The 17,403-nt window shown below is 45.5% G+C and overlaps 1 protein-coding gene across 1 annotated transcript in view; it reads left to right on the top strand.

Annotated features, from left to right (window-relative positions):
* LOC110532907 (protein Shroom4) overlaps window positions 1-17,403 on the top strand; it is a 102,185-nt gene that overhangs the window by 65,818 nt on the left and 18,964 nt on the right. Inside the window, exons 3-7 of the mRNA XM_036989244.1 lie at window positions 1,457-1,654; window positions 5,191-5,255; window positions 5,352-8,068; window positions 8,264-8,590; window positions 14,856-14,929. Of these exons, the coding sequence (XP_036845139.1) occupies window positions 1,457-1,654; window positions 5,191-5,255; window positions 5,352-8,068; window positions 8,264-8,590; window positions 14,856-14,929 (3,381 nt within the window). The remainder of the gene's footprint in view (window positions 1-1,456; window positions 1,655-5,190; window positions 5,256-5,351; window positions 8,069-8,263; window positions 8,591-14,855; window positions 14,930-17,403) is intronic.

A 17,403-nucleotide genomic window follows, 5' to 3' on the forward strand; every position in this document is an offset into this window, starting at 1 on the left:
AATGAACGTTTTTTAGGAACTACTGTGTTTACTTTAAAAATGGCTTTCAATTATATTGGACATTAACATAATTATTCCCAAAGTGTTGCGACTTCTGTCCTTGCCAGGTCCCACATTCTTCCTCCGTCAGGGTTCTTCTCCCTCTGACGTATTCCCAGAATTCTGTGTTTTAGTGTGTTTTCACCACCGGTCGGCATTCTCTCTCCTGAGAGGAGAACGTTTGCAAGTTATTCCGGGAGGTTATTCTGAAGTTATTAATAGCAGAAATAATAATGGGCTATTCATGAGCGGGAACCTCCCGGGAACTCAGTGGTGTTTGTTCCAGGCTCCTACCTAGCGTGCACGTGAAACACTGTGCACGTGAAACACATGGGCCGGCTGGGCAGGGCTTTATATATATAGTCTACTACACTCCAGGGATTATTATGATTGTCATTATTATTATTATTATTATTATGATGATGATGATTATTATAATCATTATTATTATCATTATTATTATTATCATTATTATGATCATTATTATTATGATCATTATTATTATCATTATTATTATTATTATCATTATTATTATCATTATTATTATGATCATTATTATTATCATTATTATTATTATCATTATTATTATTATGATCATTATTATTATTATCATTATCATCATCAGTATTATCATTATTATTATCATTATTATTATGATCCTTATTATTATTATCATTATTATTACGATCATTATTATTATCATCATTATCATTATCATCATTATTATCATTATTATTATTATCATTATTATTATTATCGTTATTATTATGATCCTTATTATTATTAGCATTATTATTATGATCATTATTATTATTATCATCATCATTATTATCATTAGTATTATCATCATCATCATATTATTATCATCATCATTATTATTATTATTATTATCATCATCATATTATTATTATCATTCTTATTATTATTATTGTTATTATCATTATAATTATTATAATTATTATTAATATTATAATTATTATTAATATAATCATTGTTATTATTATAATAATGATTATTATTTGTACTATTATTGTGCTTATGATTATGATGATGATGATGATTATTATTTTTAGGGAATATGTGTGGGAGCAGCAGGATAACTGGGCCTACGTTTGAAAGCTCTGAATGATTTACTTTTTACTCCTGTGTGTCTGACTTGTTTTTCAAGGTGTTCAGTATATTGTTTGTGCATACTGTCTGTGTGCATTATAATAATAATAATTATAATATACACTCTCCCTCACCAGTGTGTGTTCTCTCTCTCTGTCTCTCTGTCTCTCTGTCTCTCTCTCTGTCTCTCTGTCTCTCTGTCTCTCTGTTTCTCTGTCTCTCTCTCTGTCTCTCTGTTTATCTGTCTCTCTCTCTCTGTCTCTCTGTTTCTTTGTCTCTCTCTCTCTCTCTCTCTCTCTCTCTCCAGACGCAGTACACCTGTGATCAGGCCTCACTCCTGGCATCTGACCAGGCTGTCATCATCAGAGTCCTCCCCCAGTTCTACCCCTCTCCCCGCTCTCCGTGCCGACACCCTCCCCCCTCCTCCCCCCCCTGCCCCCCCCTCTGCCATGCAGCTCCACCCTGGGCCCTACACACTACCCTGGCACTCGACAGCAGACACCAGGTATCACCCAGACAGACATGTACACACACACATCTGTACATACTGAGTACAACAGGTGTCTACTGTAGCTGTATGCAGACAGACATTCATTAAGCAGAAATGTGTCCTATTAAACAGTCAGAGGCTATAATCCTTTAAACAGCTATTACTGGACAGGATTGTGTTGTTGTGGGTGCACGTGCCTATCTGTACTGTGCGTATAAGGGTGTTTGGGTACACACAGTCCTGTGGGAGTGTATTGTTGGGTAGGCCAGACCAGGGGAATTTTGTTCTGTGACGCGTTTCCAAAGATTAACACACACACACAGACAGACGGACAGACAGACGGACGGACAGACAGACAGACAGACAGACAGACAGACAGACAGACGATCGATCGATTCACACATTCCTCTCTGACTGATCATTGACTTAAAGGACCTCCAAAGACTTCTGTCTATTCCCTTGGTCCAAAGTAGTGCACTATATAGGGAATAACGTGCTTCCCTCACGGCACCCTATTCCCTACATAGTGCACTACTTTTGCTGAAAATACCCTAATGGCACACAGCCTATTCCCGAACAACAGCAGGGATACTTTTCAGACAGACGTTGATTCAGACATTACTCACCGGCTGATTATCCAGACTATCAAAATGGCTGATCACATTACTGAGCCTGACCGAGGCGAACTGACCGAGGCTGTCCTGGGCTGTACTGGGCTGTCCCGGGCTGTCCTGGGCTGTACTGGGCTGTCTTGAGCTGTCCTGAGCTGTCCTGGGCTGTCCTGAGCTGTCCTGGGCTGTCCCGGGCTGTCCTGGGCTGTACTGGGCTGTCCTGGGCTGTCCTGGGCTGTACTGGGCTGTCCTGAGCTGTCCTGAGCTGTCCTGGGCTGTCCTGGGCTGTCCTGAGCTGTCCTGGGCTGTCCTGGGCTGTCCTGGGCTGTCCTGAGCGCTGTCCTGAGCGCTGTCCTGAGCTGTACTGGGCTGTCCTGAGCTGTCCTGAGCTGTCCTGGGCTGTCCTGGGCTGGGCTGAGCTGTCCTGAGCTGTACTGGGCTGTGACCACACACACACACACACACACACACACACACACACACACACACACACTCATACACACACACACACACACACACACACACACACACACACACACACACACACACACACACACACACACACACACACACACACACACAGCGGTTCCTCTTTGATAACTATCAATGGTGTAATTCACTACAATTACCTCTAATTGTTTTAACAGGTTTAGATAGGCCAGTGTTTATGTTTCTCCCCCCCCACACGCACACAGCTAATGCTAACACACACACACACACACACACACACACACACACACACACATACACACACACACACAGCTAATGCTTTTAACTGGCATAATAGATAGGCTGGAGCTTACATAAAGCTGTAGTCGCTTGGTGCTGCAATTCCAAAAGTTGTTCAGGCCTGTCCTTGCCCTTTTTACCCCCCCCCCCCCCCCCCCCCCCCCCACACACACACAGACACATTCTCTTGGTATAACAGGACAGGGTGACTCCCAGAACATGTGGACAAAGAGAGGAAGACTGTTAATAAATGGAATGCCCGTGTGTGTCTTCCTTTCGTACTTTCTGACAAAAGTTCCAGAACGCCATCTTATGTAGACTATATTATTGACTTTCTCACAGACTCCTCTTAGGTGATGGCATTAAGTGTGTGTGTGTGTGTGTGTGTGTTGTGACTATCTAGGGAAAGGGGGATACCTAGTGCAACTGAATGCATCTTCCACATTTAACCCGACCTCTTTGAGTCAGAGAGGTGCGGAGGGCTGCTTTAATCAACGTCCACATCATCGGTGTCCGAGGAGAAGTTGTGGTTTGGGGGTTAACTGGGGCAGAACGGCAGATTTGTTCACCTTGCCAGCTCGGGGATTCGAACCAGCAACCTTTCGGTTACTTAACCGCTAAGCTACCTACCTCCCCTAAACTGAGCTGTGAGCATTTTTTTGTGAACGTGTATGCGTGTTTCTGTTTATGTGTCTGTGTGTGTATGCGTGTGTCTGTGTGTGTGTGTGTGTGTGTGTGTTTGTGTGTGTGTGTGTGTGTGTCTGTGTGTCTGTGTGTGTGCAGTGCGGCTGTTTGTGTATCTGTGTGTGTGTCTGTGTCTGTGTGTGTGTCTGTGTGTGTGTGTGTCTGTGTCTGTGTGTGTGCAGTGCGGCTGTTTGTGTGTCTGTGTGTGTATGCGTGTGTCTGTGTGTGTGTGTGTCTGTGTTTGTTTGTGTGTATGCGTGTGTCTTGTGTGTGTGTGTGTGTCTGTGTGTGTGTGTGTACAGTGCGGCTGTTTGTGTGTCCACTCTGATTCAGAGTTGGTATTCCTGTCATGTTCCTCATCATTCCCTGATGGAGTGTTCATGAGGGAGGGGATGTCATTTCCCCTGGTTACCACCTAATTTCCTGTCTCTCTCTACCGCGACGCAGCAGAAATCCCTGACTGCTTAAAGAGGCTACCATTCAAATCTTCTCTTCCTTCTTTTCCTACCTTAAAATGTTTCAAACCATGTGTGGAATACAGTAAGGCAGAAAAACCATGTGTGGAATACAGTAAGGCAGATTAACCGTGTGTGGAATACAGTAAGACAGATTAACCGTGTGTGGAATACAGTAAAGCAGATTAACCATGTGTGGAATACAGTAAGGCAGACTAACCATGTGTGGAATACAGTAAGGCAGATTAACCGTGTGTGGAATACAGTAAGGCAGATTAACCGTGTGTGGAATACAGTAAGGCAGATTAACCATGTGTGGAATACAGTAAGGCAGACTAACCATGTGTGGAATACAGTAAGGCAGATTAACCATGTGTGGAATACAGTAAGGCAGATTAACCATGTGTGGAATACAGTAAAGCAGACAAACCATGTGTGGAATACAGTAAAGCAGACAAACCATGTGTGGAATACAGTAAGGCAGAAAAACCATGTGTGGAATACAGTAAAGCAGATTAACCATGTGTGGAATACAGTAAGGCAGATTAACCATGTGTGGAATACAGTAAGGCAGACTAACCATGTGTGGAATACAGTAAGGCAGATTAACCATGTGTGGAATACAGTAAGGCAGACAAACCATGTGTGGAATACAGTAAAGCAGATTAACCATGTGTGGAATACAGTAAAGCAGATTAACCATGTGTGGAATACAGTAAGGCAGAACAACCATGTGTGGAATACAGTAAAGCAGATTAACCATGTGTGGAATACAGCAAAGCAGATTAACCATGTGTGGAATACAGTAAGGCAGACCAACCATGTGTGGAATACAGTAAGGCAGATAAAACTCACTGGAAGATTTAGTGCAACTAGGATTCTATTTCAAAGAGACCAGGTTTAGAGGGTAACATTCCTCCCTCTCTACCCCTCCCTCTCCCCCTCCCCTCCCCTCCCTCCCTTGCTCCCTCTTCCCCTCCCTCTCTCTTGCTCCCTCTCCCCCTCTCTCCACCTCTCTCTCACCCTCCCTCTCCCCCTCTCTCCACCTCTCTCTCCCCCTCCCTCTACACAGTGATCTGTCTATCCAGTGGAATCAGCTCTCCAGACACTACTCCACAGACCACAGCAGTTCTTTAGGTTTGATTTGATTTGAACACAATCTAACCACACATGCGTTTACAATAATAGAGGATAATGTTTAACATCGGATTTACATTATGATCCTTGTTTTAGGTAGCATGGAGAGCCTGGAGCCTCCTAGCAGCCAAGTGTACTACGATTCCCAGAATTCACCAGTGGACCCTGCCATCTTCAACAACAAGAGGGACTACAATTCCCCTGTTGACCCCGGCATCTTCAACAACAAGAGAGACTACAATTCCCAGAATTCCACAGTGGACCCTGCCATCTTTAACAACAAGAGAGACTACGATTCTCAGAATTCCCCAGTGGACCCTGTCATCTTCAACAACAAGAGAGACTACGATTCCCAGAATTCCCCTGTCGACCCTGTCATCTTCAACAACAAGAGAGACTCTGCCTATAGTTCTTTTTCAGCTAGTTCTAATACGTCTGACTATACTGTCTCACTGAGGCCTGGTGAAGCCTGTTCCATGGACAATATCCTCCAGAGCCTGGGGCCAGGGGGGCCCACCAGCCAGGGGTATGCCTGCGGCGATGCACCGTCCCTGGGGAGGGAGTCAGGCGAGCCCCAAGATGAGACCAGGACCTCTGCCTTACTAAAGTCTGGGTCGCTGACCAGACCAAGAGTGAGGCGGCCAGAAGTGAAGGAAAGACCATCTTCATACTGTTATGAGGACGAGAGGAGGAAGGGAGAAGGGGAGATGGGTGGAGGAGAAGGGGAAAGGGAGGTTTCGAGTCCCCCCCAGCCACCGACCAGGAAGGACAGTTTCAGGGCCACCCGGGGTTGCTCCGGGGTCACAGATGTCAAAGTACAACGATGCATCCCTGACCCCGTCGGAATTCCCAGCCTCTCCCATTGCTATGCCGAAGACGATGACGACAATCTTCTGAACATTCCGGGCGTTCCGGGCAACAACGGCTATCCTGCTACTAGTGAGACGTCAAAGACTGAGGGAAACAGAAATGGAAACAGGGTTGGGAATTTCAAAGGTGATTCCTTAGAGCAGTACTACACCCTCATCTCCAAGAAAAAAAGTTCCCGTAAGGACAGCAACTCAGTGATCCAGAATAGCCACCCAGACCCCCTTTCCCCCCTCCTCCCTGCTTCAGAGATAAGCTCCACTTCTCCCATTTCAAGCCCCGGCCCTCCTGACACCTCCATAGATCCAGAACCCTTAGGGGAGCCCAGCCACCTCCTCCCCCAGAACAAGCACTCCTCATTAGGTCTCTACAGACACAGCGCCCCAGAGAAACTCTTGTCCCAGCTACGTCTCCTAGAGTTCTCCAGCGACCCCTCAGACCCTTCAGACCGTAGCTCCGCCTCCCCCTCCAGCTCCCAGTGGTCTCATTCCCCCTTTCACCCCACCAGAGAGAACCTATCTGAGGATCTAGGTAGTAACAACGCCCCTGTCCAACTCCAGCAGAACCAGGGGAAATGGGGAGAGGGTGCTGGAGGAGGAGGGAGTCGCTGCTCTTCCCCAGGATTGGTGAACATCGATGGGGTTAGAGAGGCAAGGGAGATGGGATTGGTGGTAGGGGGGGCTGCTGCTACTCTCCTCTCTCCCATCCAGCTCCAACACCCCTGGGCTAGGTCATTGAGTGTACCAGGGTCAGAGAAGCCTTCTGGAGGCTGTAACCAGGGAGGAGTGAGCTCTGAGCGGGTACGGAAGACAGACTTTGGGCCTCTCAGTGCTGCAGCAAGTGTGGATAGCCTAATTGAGGAGAATCTGAGAGGAGGAGGAAGAGAAGAAAGAAGAGGAGAAAGAGAGGATGATGATGATGGAGAGGTGCTGATGAAGAAACCCAGGAGTCACCGTTCGTCCCGGTCACGCCGCCGCAGCGAACGCTTCGCCACCAACCTCCGAAATGAGATCCAGCGCAAGAAAGCTCAGCTGTCGAAAAGCAAAGGCCCAGGAGGTTTGCTCTACGGCGGGGAGACGGTCGAGGAAGAAGAAGGTCCTGACCTGGAGGACCTCCAGAGGGAAGAGGCTGACGATCTCAAGGAAAGGTGCTCCCAGGAAAGGTGCTCCGAAGGCAGGTACACCTCGTCGGATGACAGCCGATCAGCTCCAGCCCCTGGAAGTCTATTGGCCTCTACTTCCACACCCCAGCTCTACCAGCTGTCCCCAACCCCAGTTTCAGCTCTGCAACCCCTCCGGGATGAAGATCCTGAACCACCAGAGGACAAAGACCAAGCGTCAGACCCATCCAGGACCACCCAGAGGTTGATTCCAGCCATGCCCAGCTGCGATGTGGGAACCCAGGTGGTGGAGGAGCAAGATCCAGCTGGGTTGGCTCGTCGATGGAGGTGGACGCCCGAACACCATCTCCAACTGGAAATGGACACCGACCGTCAGGGCGAGAGGGTTACAGGGGCCCTGGGGTTATCAGGACGAGGAAGAGCAACCTCCTCCTCTTCCTCCACCACCACTCGTTCTTCTCGTACGGAGGAGTGCGATGTTCTTCCTTTCGCGGATCGTTGTAAGTTCTTTGAGGAGACCAGTAGGAGTATGTCTGTGTGGAATCTACCAGGCCTGACGAGTCGAAGACAGAGGCCAGATAGACACGGGAGGCAGCCTCATCCATCCACGCTGGAGAACCAGGGAGGGGGCTACGGACAGGGAAAAGCCCAGCGGAGGTACTCGTACCAGGGGGGAATCCAGAAGGAAAGTCCCCTATCGATTACAACCATGGAGACCCGGAGGGGGAGAGAAAAGGAGAGGGAGAGAGAGAAGGAGGGGGAGAGAGCGAAAGAGAGGGAGAGAGAGAAGGAGAGGGAGAGAGAGAAGGAGGGGGAGAGAGCGAAAGAGAGGGAGAGAGAGAAGGAGAGGGAGAGAGCGAAAGAGAGGGAGAGAGAGAAGGAGAGGGAGAGAGAAAAGGAGAGGGAGAGAGAAAAGGAGAGGGAGAGAGAAAAGGAGAGGGAGTGGGAAAGAGCGAAGAAAAGGGAGGACAGAGCAAGAGAGAGGGAGATGGCGCTTGAAAGGGAGAGAGAGCGGGAGAGAGAGGAGCAGAGACTATGCGAAGAGAAGGCTAGACTGAGAGAGAGGGAGAGAGAAAGAGAGAAGGAGATTGAGCTGGCGAGGGAATGTGAGAGGGAGATAGAGAGACAAGGAGAGAGGGAGAGAGAGTCACTCAGTACAGCTCGGGACCTCTACAACACTCGGACTCAGCCCCAGGCATACCAGAAGAACCAGACCCACTCCTGCCCCCATCTCCAAGCCCAGATAGAGGCCCCTCATTCAGCCTTCCACCCTGTCAACACCCCTCTCCTACAGGACAACCAGGCTCCACATCAGGGGTACCTACAATATGGCTACACACCAACAGAGGCAAGTATAGGCTACTGTTATAGAGAACATAGACAGTATCTTCTACAGTTTTTGAAGATGCCCAACACTATTAAATGGATCCAGATGTGAATGAGGATGTAATGTGTTGTAGATTGCTTAGCCTTGGCTGATACATGAGGATATGAAGACACACACACACTGGGGTTTTTATTTATTTTATCAACTGATTTCAGTCTTTGAGATGGGAACTGAATCTATAAGCCTTTTATTATTCAGCAGATGTTAAGAAACCCTTTATAACATATCATCTCCTCTATAGTCTGGATGAAATAGCTGCTCTCCTCCTCTATAGTCTGGATGAAATAGCTGCTCTCCTCTATAGTCTGGATGAAATAGATGCTCTCCTCTATAGTCTGGATGAAATAGCTGCTCTCCTCTATAGTCTGGATGAAATAGATGCTCTCCTCCTCTATAGTCTGGATGAAATAGCTGCTCTCCTCTATAGTCTGGATGAAATAGATGCTCTCCTCCTCTATAGTCTGGATGAAATAGCTGCTCTCCTCTATAGTCTGGATGAAATAGCTGCTCTCCTCCTCTATAGTCTGGATGAAATAGCTGCTCTCCTCCTCTATAGTCTGGATGAAATAGCTGCTCTCCTCCTCTATAGTCTGGATGAAATAGCTGCTCTCCTCCTCTATAGTCTGGGTGAAATGGCTGCTCTCCTCCTCTATAGTCTGGATGAAATAGCTGCTCTCCTCTATAGTCTGGATGAAATAGCTACTCCTCCTCTTTAGTCTGGATGAAATAGCTGCTCTCCTCTATAGTCTGGATGAAATAGCTGCTCTCCTCTATAGTCTGGATGAAATAGCTGCTCTCCTCCTCTATAGTCTGGATGAAATAGCTTCTCTCCTCTATAGTCTGGATGAAATAGCTGCTCTCCTCCTCTATAGTCTGGATGAAATAGCTGCTTTCCTCCTCTATAGTCTGGATGAAATAGCTGCACTCCTCTATAGTCTGGATGAAATAGCTGCTCTCCTCTTTAGTCTGGATGAAATAGCTGCTCTCCTCCTCTATAGTCTGGATGAAATAGCTGCTTTCCTCCTCTATAGTCTGGATGAAATAGCTGCACTCCTCTATAGTCTGGATGAAATAGCTGCTCTCCTCCTCTATAGTCTGGATGAAATAGCTGCTCTCCTCTATAGTCTGGATGAAATAGATGCTCTCCTCTATAGTCTGGATGAAATAGCTGCTCTCCTCTATAGTCTGGATGAAATAGATGCTCTCCTCCTCTATAGTCTGGATGAAATAGCTGCTCTCCTCTATAGTCTGGATGAAATAGATGCTCTCCTCCTCTATAGTCTGGATGAAATAGCTGCTCTCCTCTATAGTCTGGATGAAATAGCTGCTCTCCTCCTCTATAGTCTGGATGAAATAGCTGCTCTCCTCCTCTATAGTCTGGATGAAATAGCTGCTCTCCTCCTCTATAGTCTGGATGAAATAGCTGCTCTCCTCCTCTATAGTCTGGGTGAAATGGCTGCTCTCCTCCTCTATAGTCTGGATGAAATAGCTGCTCTCCTCTATAGTCTGGATGAAATAGCTACTCCTCCTCTTTAGTCTGGATGAAATAGCTGCTCTCCTCTATAGTCTGGATGAAATAGCTGCTCTCCTCTATAGTCTGGATGAAATAGCTGCTCTCCTCCTCTATAGTCTGGATGAAATAGCTTCTCTCCTCTATAGTCTGGATGAAATAGCTGCTCTCCTCCTCTATAGTCTGGATGAAATAGCTGCTTTCCTCCTCTATAGTCTGGATGAAATAGCTGCACTCCTCTATAGTCTGGATGAAATAGCTGCTCTCCTCTTTAGTCTGGATGAAATAGCTGCTCTCCTCCTCTATAGTCTGGATGAAATAGCTGCTTTCCTCCTCTATAGTCTGGATGAAATAGCTGCACTCCTCTATAGTCTGGATGAAATAGCTGCTCTCCTCCTCTATAGTCTGGATGAAACAGCTGTTCTCCTCTATAGTCTGAATGAAATAGCTGCTCTCCTCTATAGTCTGGATGAAATAGCTGCTCTCCTCCTCTTTAGTCTGGATGAAATAGCTGCTCTCCTCTATAGTCTGGATGAAATAGCTGCTCTCCTCCTCTTTAGTCTGGATGAAATAGCTGCTCTCCTCTATAATCTGGATGAAATAGCTGCTCTCCTCTTTAATCTGGATGAAATAGCTGCTCTCCTCTTTAGTCTGGATGAAATTGCTGCTCTCCTCTGTAGTCTGGATGAAATAGCTGCTCTCCTCCTCTATAGTCTGGATTAAATAGCTGCTCTCCTCCTCTATAGTCTGGATGAAATAGCTGCTCTCCTCCTCTGTAGTCTGGATGAAATAGCTGCTCTCCTCCTCTATAGTCTGGATGAAATAGCTGCTCTCCTCTATAGTCTGGATGAAATAGCTCCTCTCCTCCTCTATAGTCTGGATTAAATAGATGCTCTCCTCCTCTATAGTCTGGATGAAATAGCTGCTCTCCTCCTCTATAGTCTTGATGAAATAGCTGCTCTCCTCCTCTATAGTCTGGATGAAATAGCTGCTCTCCTCCTCTATAGTCTGGATGAAATAGCTGCTTTCCTCTTTAGTCTGGATGAAATAGCTGCTCTCCTACTCTTTAGTCTGGATGAAATAGCTGCTCTCCTCTATAGTCTGGATGAAATAGCTGCTCTCCTCCTCTATAGTCTGGATGAAATAGCTGCTCTCCTACTCTTTAGTCTGGATGAAATAGCTGCTCTCCTCTATAATCTGGATGAAATAGCTGCTCTCCTCTTTAATCTGGATGGAATAGCTGCTCTCCTCCTCTATAGTCTGGATGAAATAGCTGCTCTCCTCTTTAATCTGGAGGAAATAGCTGCTCTCCTCTATAGTCTGGATGAAATAGCTGCTCTCCTCTTTAATCTGGAGGAAATAGCTGCTCTCCTCCTCTATAGTCTGGATGAAATAGCTGCTCTCCTCCTCTATAGTCTGGATGAAATAGCTGCTCTCCTCCTCTATAGTCTGGATGAAATAGCTGCTTTCCTCTTTAGTCTGGATGAAATAGCTGCTCTCCTCTATAGTTTGGATGAAATAGCTGCTCTCCTCTATAATCTGGATGAAATAGCTGCTCTCCTCCTCTTTAGTCTGGTTGAAATAGCTTCTCTCCTCCTCTATAGTCTGGATGAAATAGCTGCTGTCCTCCTCTATAGTCTGGATGAAATAGCTGCTCTCCTCCTCTATAGTCTGGATGAAATAGCTGCTCTCCTCCTCTATAGTCTGGATGAAATAGCTGCTCTCCTCCTCTATAGTCTGGATGAAATAGCTGCTCTCCTCCTCTTTAGTCTGGATGAAATAGCTGCTCTCCTCTATAGTCTGGATGAAATAGCTGCTCTCCTCCTCTATAGTCTGGATGAAATAGCTGCTCTCCCCTATAGTCTGGATTAAATAGCTGCTCTCCTCTGCAGTCTGGATGAAATAGCTGCTCTCCTCTGTAGTCTGGATGAAATAGCTGCTCTCCTCCTCTATAGTCTGGATGAAATAGCTGCTTTCCTCCTCTTTAGTCTGGATGAAATAGCTGCTCTCCTCCTCTATAGTCTGGATGAAATAGCTGCTCTCCTCTGTAGTCTGGATTAAATAGCTGCTCTCCTCTATAGTCTGAATGAAATAGCTGCTCTCCTCTATAGTCTGGATGAAATAGCAGCTCTCCTCTATAGTCTGGATGAAGTAGCTGCTCTCCTCTTTAGTCTGGATGAAATAGCTGCTCTCCTCCTCTATAGTCTGGATGAAATAGCTGCTCTCCTCCTCTTTAGTCTGGATGAAATAGCTGCTCTCCTCTTTAGTCTGGATGAAATAGCTGCTCTCCTCTATAGTCTGGATGAAATAGCTGCTCTACTCCTCTTTAGTCTGGTTGAAATAGCTGCTCTCCTCCTCTTTAGTCTGGAGGAAATAGCTGCTCTCCTCTATAATCTGGATGAAATTGCTGCTCTCCTCTTTAATCTGGAGGAAATAGCTGCTCTCCTCCTCTATAGTCTGGATGAAGTAGCTGCTCTCCTCTTTAGTCTGGATGAAATAGCTGCTCTCCTCCTCTATAATCTGGATGAAATTGCTGCTCTCCTCTTTAATCTGGAGGAAATAGCTGCTCTCCTCCTCTATAGTCTGGATGAAATAGCTGCTCTCCTCCTCTATAGTCTGGATGAAATAGCTGCTCTCCTCCTCTATAGTCTGGATGAAATAGCTGCTTTCCTCTTTAGTCTGGATGAAATAGCTGCTCTCCTCTATAGTCTGGATGAAATAGCTGCTCTACTCTATAGTCTGGATGAAATAGCTGCTCTCTTCCTCTTTAGTCTGGTTGAAATAGCTGCTCTCCTCTATAATCTGGATGAAATAGCTGCTCTCCTCTTTAATCTGGATGGAATAGCTGCTCTCCTCCTCTATAGTCTGGATGAAATAGCTGCTCTCCTCCTCTATAGTCTGGATAAAATAGCTGCTCTCCTCCTCTATAGTCTGGATGAAATAGCTGCTCTCCTCCTCTTTAGTCTGGATGAAATAGCTGCTCTCCTCTATAGTCTGGATGAAATAGCTGCTCTCCTCCTCTATAGTCTGGATGAAATAGCTGCTCTCCCCTATAGTCTGGATTAAATAGCTGCTCTCCTCTGTAGTCTGGATGAAATAGCTGCTCTCCTCTGTAGTCTGGATGAAATAGCTGCTCTCCTCCTCTATAGTCTGGATGAAATAGCTGCTTTCCTCCTCTTTAGTCTGGATGAAATAGCTGCTCTCCTCCTCTATAGTCTGGATGAAATAGCTGCTCTCCTCTGTAGTCTGGATTAAATAGCTGCTCTCCTCTATAGTCTGAATGAAATAGCTGCTCTCCTCTATAGTCTGGATGAAATAGCTGCTCTTTAGTCTGGATGAAATAGCTGCTCTCCTCTGTAGTCTGGATTAAATAGCTGCTCTCCTCTATAGTCTGAATGAAATAGCTGCTCTCCTCTATAGTCTGGATGAAGTAGCTGCTCTTTAGTCTGGATGAAATAGCTGCTCTCCTCCTCTTTAGTCTGGATGAAGTAGCTGCTCTCCTCCTCTATAGTCTGGATGAAATAGCTGCTCTCCTCCTCAATGGTCTGGATGAAATAGCTGCTCTCCTCTGTAGTCTGGATTAAATAGCTGCTCTCCTCTATAGTCTGAATGAAATAGCTGCTCTCCTCTATAGTCTGGATGAAATAGCTGCTCTCCTCTATAGTCTGGATGAAGTAGCTGCTCTCCTCTTTAGTCTGGATGAAATAGCTGCTCTCCTCCTCTATAGTCTGGATGAAATAGCTGCTCTCCTCTATAGTCTGGATGAAATAGTTGCTCTCCTCCTCTATAGTCTGGATGAAATAGCTGCTCTCCTCCTCTATAGTCTGGATGAAATAGCTGCTCTCCTCCTCAATGGTCTGGATGAAATAGCTGCTCTCCTCTGTAGTCTGGATTAAATAGCTGCTCTCCTCTATAGTCTGAATGAAATAGCTGCTCTCCTCTATAGTCTGGATGAAATAGCTGCTCTCCTCTATAGTCTGGATGAAGTAGCTGCTCTCCTCTTTAGTCTGGATGAAATAGCTGCTCTCCTCCTCTATAGTCTGGATGAAATAGCTGCTCTCCTCTGTAGTCTGGGTGAAATAGTTGCTCTCGATCCTCTATAGTCTGGATGAAATAGCTGCTCTCCTCTAGTCTGGATGAAATAGCTGCTCTCCTCTTTTGTCTGGATGAAATAGTTGCTCTCCTCTATAGTCTGGATGAAATAGTTGCTCTCCTCTGTAGTCTGGATGAAATAGCTGCTCTCCTCTAGTCTGGATGAAATAGCTGCTCTCCTCTTTTGTCTGGATGAAATAGTTGCTCTCCTCTATAGTCTGGATGAAATAGTTGCTCTCCTCTGTAGTCTGGATGAAATAGCTGCTCTCCTCTTTAGTCTGGATGAAATAGCTGCTCTCCTCCTCTATAGTCTGGGTGAAATGGCTGCTCTCCTCCTCTATAGTCTGGATGAAATAGTTGCTCTCCTCTATAGTCTGGATGAAATAGTTGCTCTCCTCTGTAGTCTGGATGAAATAGCTGCTCTCCTCTTTAGTCTGGATGAAATAGCTGCTCTCCTCTCTAGTCTGGATGAAATAGTTGCTCTCCTCCTCTTTTGGCCATATAGCTCCTCCCCTGCTTTGTTCTAGATGTGTTCTATTGTGTCAAACCTTAAAGTAGACTTCTAATCATCACGTTTAGAGCTTTTCAAAGTGCTTAATGAGTGTGAATGAATGTGTTCCACAGGAGTATCCTGTCCCATCCCAGCCGTTACCGCGGGAACAAACACAACTCAACAGGAAGTTCAGCCTGACCGAGAGGTATGACACTTCCTGCCTGTCAGCTCTCTCTCTCTGTCTCTCTCTCTCTCTGTTTCTCCTCTCTGTCTCTCTTCTCTGTCTCTCTCTCGCTCTCTCTCGTTCTCTCTCTGTCTCTCTCTGTCTCTCTCGTTCTCTCTCTCGCTCTCTCACTCTCTCTCTGTCTCTTTCTGTTTCTCTCTTTCTCTTTCTTTCTGTCTCTCTCTTTCTCTCTTAATTTGATTTATTGGCATGACATAACAATATACATATTGCCAAAGCTTACTTTGGAGGTTTACAATATTAACATAATTAATAATAAGAATCAATATTATCGACGGGACAACAGTAACAACAATAACCAAAGGTCAAAATAACCAAACATTGAACAATAACAATAAGCATAGAGGACACTGTCCCTCGTTTTATGGCAGGCAGCAATGTAGTGCGCTGTCAACCCACAGCTCTCTGCGTCCTCCCCCAACAGGACGGGTATCCTATTCCCATCAGAGAGGTCTTCAATGTAGTGCGCTGTCAACCCACAGCTCTCTGTGTCCTCCCCCAACAGGACGGGTAGCCTATCCTCATCAGAGAGGTCTTCAATGTAGTGCGCTGTCAACCCACAGCTCTCTGTGTCCTCCCCCAACAGGACGGGCAGCCTATCCTCATCAGAGAGGTCTTTGAAACCTTGAATAAGGGTTTCAAATTTGGGAAAATGACACTCTCTAATTGTTTTATATTTTTGACATTTTGTCAGGAAATGCAGCTCCGTCTCAGGTTCTGCTGTTGTGCAGTGGTTGCACAGCCTTTCCTCTACAGGGAACCAGGTTCTGCTGTTGTGCAGTGGTTGCACAGCCTTTCCTCTACAGGGAGCCAGGTTTTCCTGTGTCTACCCTTCTCAATGGCAAGGCTGTGCTCACTGAGCCTGTACTTTGTCAAGGTTTTTCTAAGGTTTTGATCAGTAACCATGGTCAAATCGTTAGCTACGGTGTACTGTCGATTTAGGGCCAGATAGCACTGCTTTGTGCTTGTGCTCTTGGTATAGCAGGGCTTGGTAGTGATATGAGAGGGGGTCACTGTATTTTAGATGTTTCCAAAATGGAATCACTCTTTTATGAGTTTTTATTATGAGTGGATATTGGCCTAATTCTGCCCTGCATACATTGTTTGTAGTTTTCCTCTGGACATGTAGGAGAATCTTACAGAACTCTGCATGCAGGATTTCAATGGGGTGTTTGTCCCATTGTTTAAAATCTTGTTTTGCAAGTGGACCCCACACCTCACTGCCATAAAGTGAAATTGGTTCAATGACACATTCAATTCATTTTAGCCACATTTTAATAGGTATTTCAATTAGAATGTGTTTTTTAATGGTGTAGAATGTCCTGCGTGCTTTCTCTCTCAGTTCATTCACTGCATCGTTAAGGTGTCCAGTTGAGCTTATTTTAAAACCGAAGTAATTGTAGTGTGTCCAGTCCAGTATAATATAACTTTGATCTAAGATCTGGATTTTCTCTGGAAAATAATTATTTTAGTCTTTTTGGGGTTTACTGCCAGGGCCCTGGTCTGGCAATACTGCTCTAGCAGGTCCAGGCTCTGCTGTAGGCCATGTGCTGTGGGTGACAGCAGGCATAGCTCATCTGCAAAGGGCAGGCCATTTAACCTCTGAATTGTGGAGACTAACACCAGGGGCTGAGTATTCTTCTAGAATAGTGGCCAACTCGTTGATGTAAATATTGAAGAGTGCAGGGCTCAGGTTGCAACCCTGGCGAAGGCCCCGCCCCTGGTTAAAGAATTCTGTTATTTTCTTGACAATTTTGATGCTGCACGTATTGCCAGTATACATTGATTTAATTATGTCATATGTTTTACCCCCTACGCCACTTTCAATAACTTTGTAGAACAGTCCTGTCTGCCAAATAGAATCAAATGCTTTTTGGAAGTCGATAAATCAAGCGTACATTTTGTTATTATTTTGATGGACTTGTTTATCTATCAGGGTTTGTAGGGTGTTTTGGTATAAATCCAATTTGGCTTTTACTCAGGACATTGTGCTTATTAAGGAAGTTTAGAACTCTTACATTTATAATACTACAGAAAACCTTCCCCAGGTTACTGTTCACACAAATGCTTCTGGAATTGTTAGGGTCCAATGTGTTCTTAAAGATTGAGCCCTTGATTCCAGATGTCAGGGAAATAACCTACACTCAGGATCAAATTGAACAGTTTTAATATAGCCAATTGACATTTTGCGCTAGTGAGTTTGAGCATCTCAATTAGGATGCCATCAGGTCCACATGCTTTTTTATATTTGAGAGCCTGAAGTTTCTTATAGAGCTCCTGGTCAGTAATAGTTTAGTTTCTTATAGAGCTCCTGGTCAGTAATAGTTTAGTTTCTTATAGAGCTCCTGGTCAGTAATAGTTTAGTTTCTTATAGAGCTCCTGGTCAGTAATAGTTTAGTTTCTTATAGAGCTCCTGGTCAGTAATAGTTTAGTTT

The sequence above is a fragment of the Oncorhynchus mykiss genome, chromosome 9, assembly GCF_013265735.2.
Source record: "Oncorhynchus mykiss isolate Arlee chromosome 9, USDA_OmykA_1.1, whole genome shotgun sequence".
Lineage (NCBI taxonomy): Eukaryota > Metazoa > Chordata > Actinopteri > Salmoniformes > Salmonidae > Oncorhynchus > Oncorhynchus mykiss.